The sequence below is a fragment of the Otolemur garnettii genome, unplaced genomic scaffold (assembly GCF_000181295.1).
Source record: "Otolemur garnettii isolate 467f Iridium unplaced genomic scaffold, OtoGar3 scaffold00029, whole genome shotgun sequence".
Lineage (NCBI taxonomy): Eukaryota > Metazoa > Chordata > Mammalia > Primates > Galagidae > Otolemur > Otolemur garnettii.
In genome coordinates, this window is record NW_003852424.1 from 13,272,715 (window position 1) to 13,279,917 (window position 7,203).

A 7,203-nucleotide genomic window follows, 5' to 3' on the forward strand; every position below is an offset into this window, starting at 1 on the left:
AGTTGGAGGTTGCTGTGAGTGTGATGCCATGGCACTCTACCCAGGGGGATAGCTTGAGGCTCCGTCTCAAAAAAAAAAAAAATAGAAAAATTAACCAGGTGTGCTGGTCTACACCTATAGTCCTAGCTACTGTGAGGGCTGAGCCAGGAGGATTGTGTGAGCCAGGAGTTCGAGGTTGAAGTGAGCTATTGATTGTGCCTGTTAGTAGCCACTCACCCAGCCTGGGCAACCTAGTGAGACCCCCACCTATAAAAGTTCTTTTTTAACTGAAAAAAAATTTTTAGATCATAACTGTTAATTGGGAAAATGGTATTATGAGCCATATGAAATAATAAATGTCCAGGAATAAAAAATTCATAAGAAAAAAAGAAATAATAATTGAAGGAAGTCCCAGGCACTTGTTGCTTCCTGGTTGAAATGCTGACTGTTAAAGAGTGTGAGTCTTGGCTGGGTGCTGTGCGTTCACATCTGTAATCCTAGCACTCTGGAAGGCCAAGGCAAGTGGATCTCTTGCACTCAGGCCTAAGTCCTGTCTCTACTAAAAATAGAAAAGCTAGGTGGATGTGGTGGCCCATGCCTGTATTCCCAGTTACTCAGGAGATGCGGTAAGAGGATTGCTCAAGCCCAAGAGTTTGAGGTTGCTATGAACCATATCTCATAATGCCAAATGCCATGGCACTCTCCCTAGGGGGACAAAATAAAACTCTGTCTCCAAAAAAAAAGGGCAAATCTTGAACACCTTAGGAGTGAAAGTCAGGTTAGAGCTCCAGTGAGCCTTTCTGTTGGCCTAGATTGCTGTGCATGGCTTATGGGTACATACGGAACTTGGGATGTTTTTGGTTTAGACAGAGAGCAGGTGGGTTTCAAGGGGTCAGAAGCTACAGAGGGGAAGCCCCCAGGCATCTCTTCCTGGCATCTGTCACAGCTGCTCCAGCTGAGGCAATCCATTGTCTGGCTGCCACTTGTGCATGTGGGCCGTTTCCTGAACAGAGCCCATTTGCCCCCCCTTTACCAGCTGGGTCAACTGAGGATTCAGAGGGCTGGTACCTCCCTGGCCAGCCTGGTGCCTCTGCCCTCCCTGTCCCTCAGATCTGACTCTGTTGCCCACTGGAAACTACGATGGCCTCACAGATTCTGATCAGAGGCTACAAAGGTGTGAGGGGCAGACTTTGGCCCTCTGGGTCTCAATTTTTCTTTTTCTTTCTTTTTTTTTCTTTTCTTTTTTTTTTTTTTTTTTTTTTTTTAGACAGAGTCTCAAGCTGTCACCCTGTGTAAAGTACTATAGCGTCACAGCTCATAGCAATCTCAAACTCTTGGGCTCAAGCGATTCTCTTGCCTCAGCCTACCAAGTAGCTGGGACTACCGGCGCCTGCCACAATGTCTGGCTATTTTTTTGTTGCAGTTGTCATTGTTGTTTTAGCTGGCCCAGGCTGGGTTCGAACCCACTAGCCTTGGTGTATGTACATGGCCAGCATCCCACACACTGAGCTATGGGCTCTGCTGCCTTTTTTTTTTTTTTTGAGACTGTCATTTTGTCGCCCTTGGTAGAGTGCTGTGGCATCATTGCTCACAGCAACCTCAAACTCCTAGGCTCAAGTGATTCTCTTGCCTCAGCTTCCCAAGTAGCTGGGACTACAGGTGCCTGCCACACGCCTGGCTATATCTTTAGAGATGGGGTCTCACTTTTGCTCAGTCTGGTCTCAAACCCATGAGCTCAGGCAATCCACCCACGTTGACATCCTAGAGTGCTAGAATTACAGGCATGAACCCCTGCATCTGGCCTCAATTTTTCTTGGTTACCTCTGAGCATGGGGAGCTCACCACCTTCAGTACCTAAGGGAAGTGGTGGGTGGGCCCTTGGGGACCAGGGCTCCCTGAGGTGTGAGTGCCCACCACCTTCCCTCCCACCCCCGTGGCCTTGCAGAACCACTCATGGAGCGAGCTCTACTCCTTTGCGCTCTTCAAGGCCATGAGCCACATGCTGTGTATTGGGTACGGCCGGCAAGCTCCTGAAAGTATGACTGACATCTGGCTGACCATGCTCAGCATGATTGTGGGTGCCACCTGCTACGCCATGTTCATCGGCCATGCCACCGCCCTCATCCAGTCACTGGATTCCTCACGGCGCCAGTACCAGGAGAAGGTCTGGTGGGGGCAGGCCCTGCCCTGGGGTCTAAGGGGGGAGGCAGGCCCCGCCCTGGGCACTGAGAGGCAAGTCCCACCCAACCCTCCTCAAAGCCCTGCATTCTCTGTATGCTCACGGCAGGGATGGAAAGGGGTGCTGGGAACAGTGTAGTGGGGAGTAGGAACACTGGATGAAGAGGAGAAAGGAAAGCCCTTTGGGTGGAGGGAATAGTTCCTGGGAAGCCTTTTAGGGGAGAGGTCCTCACTCATAAAACTCATGGTCTTTAGAGGGACTGAGGGCTTCAGAGGGATCCCAGAGGGAGAACAGAAGATGGCCTCTCTTGGGAGGCTGGGCCCATATGGGGGTCAGTGGGTTGGCTCAGGACTGGGCTGGAGTGGGGAGGGTGGCTAGCCAGTCGAGTCTGAGAGGCTGGGTGTTGCTCAGGGTGAGGGTTCAGGGAAAGCAAGGCTGTCTGGCCACTCAGACTTGGCCTCCAGACCTGGGAGTGCAGCCTCAGGACTAGTCCTAGGATTGGCATTGGGGGCTAGGAAGAGTGGAGAGAAAGCAGTGTGGGCCCTATAGGTAGTACCACCCAGAGTTATGCCTCAGTCTCAGTCTCCTCCCTCTGTGAGGCTGCCCTGTCTGTCCTGCTGCCCTCCCTGTCCAGGAGCTGCAACCCCCCAGCAGGACCAGCCGGATCAGCTGGGCTCTGTGCCAGGTGCCCGGCCGTCCGGAAGCCGTGGGTTTCACACCCAAACACGAGCTGGTGCCACCACCCGCCCGCCGTCACGGGTTCTGCTGAGCTCAGGACAGCTGCAGCTGGGCAGGGTTGGGGTGGAAATGGGTCAGGGGCATCCCTGGGGGTGCCATTCTGGGGACAGCAGGGCCTGGCACCCCTGCCTGGCCCTGCACCCCTGGCCTGATGGGAGGGCAGAGCCAATAGTTTCTAGAAAGATCACCTGGGGGAACTATCATCACCAGCAGGGTAGGGGCTCTGGGAATGGGTCTGGCATGTAGGGGGACCTCGAGTATTCAGTACAGCTTCCCATAAGAAGCCCTCCCCTCAGCTGGGAGTGATAGCACCTGTAATCTCAGCTACTCAGGAGGCTGAGGTGGGAGGATCCCTTGAGCCCAGGAATCTGAGGCTACAGTGAGCTATGATGGTGCTACTGTATTCCAGCCTGGGGAACAGAATGAGACCCTGTCTCAAAAAACAGACAAAATCAATCAAAAACTGAGTGGAGATATTACCCTATTTCTTAGGGATAGGCTAGCCAAATAAAATTCAGGATACCTAGTTAAATTTGAATTTCACATAAATAGTTTTCTTGGTTTTCTTTCAAATATTGCATGAGATGTACTTCAACTAAACATTTTTGTTGTTTAGCTGGAATTCCATTTTAACCAGGCATCCTGAATTTTATCTGTCAAACCTAACCTGATAATTAATTCAATATTATTTTGGAATTATTATTTAGAATATTAGTCAATATAGGTGATTTAAAATATTAATGAAGAATTATCTGACTACTTAAATTCAATTTTAAATGTAGAAATTTATATTTGTTGTTGTTAAGTGGGGCAGGAGGGTCCAGCTTGTCCTGGGCTGTGCTGAGCTGGACTGGACTGGGCGGGGCCTTCCATCCGTGGTGTCTGACCTGGCTGGCCCTCTGCTGCTTACAGTACAAGCAGGTGGAGCAGTACATGTCCTTCCACAAGCTACCTGCCGACTTTCGCCAGAAGATTCATGACTACTATGAACACCGCTACCAGGGCAAAATGTTCGACGAGGACAGCATCCTGGGAGAGCTCAATGGGCCCCTGCGGGAGGTGAGGCGGGTGCCAAAGGGCAGGGGCTAGTGGGAGGGGCCCGCAGGACTCAGGGTTAGCCACCCCCTCCCTGGCTGCTACATTCTGGGTCCTAGAGGGGGAGGAATGGCCAGCTCAGCTGCAGCATGGAGGACTTAAGCTAGACTTATACCTATAGCCTTCCCACAGTAGACTCCCTTCCGTGGAGCCTCATCCCCTGCCCTCCACCCCAGGACTCCCCAGACACACCCTGCCTGGTTCCACCTGCTGCATTAGCAGACCTGCTGAGATCTGTACCAAGTAGAGCAAGTCAGACTGGAGTGGGGGCCTTGCTCTGGGGTTGGTTGTCCAGCCCTGCTGAGCACCAAGGGCTGACCAGCTGATTTAAATCCCAGCTCTAGGCTCGGCGCCTGTGGCTCAAGCGGCTAAGGCGCCAGCCACATAGACCAAAGGTGGCGAGTTCGAATCCCCAGCCCGGGCCCGCCAAACAACAATGACGGCTGCAACCAAAAAATGGCCGGGCGTTGTGGCGGGCGCCTGTAGTCCCAGCTACTTGGGAGGCTGAGTCAGGAGACTCGCTTGAGCCCAGGAGTTGGAGGTTGCTGTGAGCGTGATGCCATAGCACTCTACCCAGGGATAGCTTGAGGCTCCGTCTTAAAAAAAAAAAATAAAATAAATCCCAGCTCTAGCCCTTGTAGCCTGTGCAACCCTTGGGTAAGTTTCCTGGGGCTTCTGTAATAGACACCCACACATTGAGCCACTTAAACAGTCCAGAGGCCAGAAATCCAAAATCAAGATGTTTTGGACTTTGCTCCCTTCAAAGGCTCCAGGGGAGGATCCTTCTTGCCTCTTTAAGTTTCTGGGGGCCCCACACGTTCCTTGGCTTGTGGACACATCCCTCTGGTATCTGCCTCCATCTTCTATAACCCTCTTCCTTTACCCTTTTTCCTGTGTGTTTCTCTCTCTCCCTCTTCTCTTTATAAGGACTCAGGTCCACCCCACTCCAGTGTGGGCTTACTTAATTATTTACATCTGCAAAGACTATTTCCAGACAAGTTCCCATTCACAGGTACTGCAGCTCATAGCTTCCCACACCACTCAAGCAGTTACTGAGTGGTGACTGGGTGCCCTTCCCTGTGTGTGACAGTCCTTGCCCTCAAGAAGGTGGGGCAGAGGGACAGAGTACACTGACACAGAAAGTGTCAGAGAAGCCGGGGGAGAATCAGGAGCAAGGAGAGGAGAGAATGAGGCTGCATCGTCTGTACAAAGGGAATTGCCCAAGCTGTGGTGGTGTCCCAGGCAGAGAGTATGGCAAGGACAAAGATCCCCAGCAGGGAATGATGACATGGGCTTGGAGACAAGCTTGAAACTCAAGTGCTCGGCAGTAGAGGGGCCCAGGATTTCTTCTGGGGGCTCCCATTTATGCACACTGCCTCCCAGGAGGAAGGCACCATGAGAAACTTTATCAAAAATGTTTATTTGCATTTGATGATGATTTTCATTCATTCATTTAATAGAGACATAACTCACAGACCACAAAATACATAAAAGTCTGTGGTTTTTAGAATATTCACGGAGTTGTGCAATCATTACCACTATTTTTTTTTCTTGTATTTGAGACAGAATCTCACTATGTCGCCCTCAGTAGAGTGCTGTGGTGTCACAGCACACAGCAACCTCCAATTCTTGGGCTTAAGTGATTCTCTTGCCTCAACCTCTTGAGTAGCTGGGAGTGCAGGCACCTGCCACAACACCTGGCTATTTTTTGTTGCAGTCATCATTGTTGTTTAGCTGGCCATGTCCAGATTTGAATGCAACAGCCTTGGTGCATGTGGCTGAAGGTTGCTGTGAGCTGTGATGTCACAGCACATTACCCAGGGTGACAGCTTGAGGCTTTGTCTCCAAAAAAAAAAAAAAAAAAAAATCTGGGCTGTTAGCCATCACCTCCACTCCCACAGTCTCCTGGCCCTGGCAACCTGGACTTAATGATTATCCAGGCATTCACAAGTACCAAAGTCAAGTCTACAAAGCCACGTGTACTCCAAAAAAAGAGTCTAGCTTTTGTCTTCTCTCAGTCTCTCTGCTTGGTTTTATCTAGTTGTACCCTTTTCTTTTCTTTTCTATTTTTTTTTTTTTTTTTGAGATAGTCTCACTGTGTTGCCCTCGGTAGAGGGCTGTAGTGTCACAGCTCACAGCGACTTCGAACTCTTGGGCCCAAATGATTCTCCTGCCTCAGCTTCCTGAGTAGCTGGATCTACAGGCACCTGCCACAGTGCCCAGCTATTTTTGTTGTTTTTGTTGTTGTTGCAGTTGTTTAGCTGGCTTGGCCCAGGCCCGGTTTGAACCCGCCACCCTCCGTGTGTGTGGCTAGCTCCATAACCACTGTGCTACCTGTCTGCCCTTTGAGTGCCAAATCCACATGGTTTGAATCACAGAGGCTCTATAATGTGTTCCAGTATCTAGCAGGGTAGTTCCACCTCCCTGCTCTTATTTTTCATGGGATCCTGCTGTTTTTTGCTTATTTGTTCTTCTAAATGAGCTTGACTGGCCTCAGTTACTAGAAAAGGAAGCCTGTTGGTATTTTCATTGGGATCATGTGGAATAAGTACATAAACAGTGAGAATGGATGTTGGCAAGGTGTTCCAAGCCTCCTTGCGCCTTTCCAGAGTTTCTATGAGATTTCTTTGTGTAGCTAGCTTTGGACATTCCTTGTTAAACAAACACTAAACCATTTTACTTAACTCTCCATGCTGATAAGATGGAGCTTCTCGACTGTTGTCTCTTCTTCCAAGTGGTTTTTGTTTGTGTACACAAAGGGTATCAATTTTCTTTTTTTTTTTTTTTGAGACAGAGTCTCATTATGTTGCCCTCAGTAGAGTGCGGCGACGTTATAGCTCACAGCAACCTCCAGTTCTTGGGCTTAAGCGATTCTCTTGCCTCAGCCTCCCAAGTAGCTGAGACTACAGGCGCCCATCACAACGCCCAGCTATTTTTTGTTGCAGTTGTCTAGCTGACCCAGTCAGGGTTTGAACCAACCGGCCTTGGTGCATGTGGATGGCACCGTAACCACTGTGCTATGAGTGCCAAGCCTGTCAATTTTCTTTTTAAGGTAACATTTTCAGGCTCGGTGCCTGTGGCTCAAGCCGCTAAGGCGCCAGCCACATACACCTAAGGTGGCGGTTCGAATCCCCAGCCCAGACCTGCCAAACAACAATGATGGCTGCAACCAAAAAATGGCCAGGCGTTGTGGCGGGCGCCTGTCGTCCCAG

The 7,203-nt window shown here is 50.2% G+C and overlaps 1 protein-coding gene across 1 annotated transcript in view; it reads left to right on the forward strand.

The window, feature by feature from the left end:
* HCN2 (hyperpolarization activated cyclic nucleotide gated potassium and sodium channel 2) overlaps positions 1-7,203 on the forward strand; it is a 31,351-nt gene that overhangs the window by 18,459 nt on the left and 5,689 nt on the right. Inside the window, exons 4-5 of the mRNA XM_003788829.2 lie at positions 1,925-2,143; positions 3,809-3,955. Coding sequence (XP_003788877.2) covers positions 1,925-2,143; positions 3,809-3,955 — 366 coding nt within the window. The remainder of the gene's footprint in view (positions 1-1,924; positions 2,144-3,808; positions 3,956-7,203) is intronic.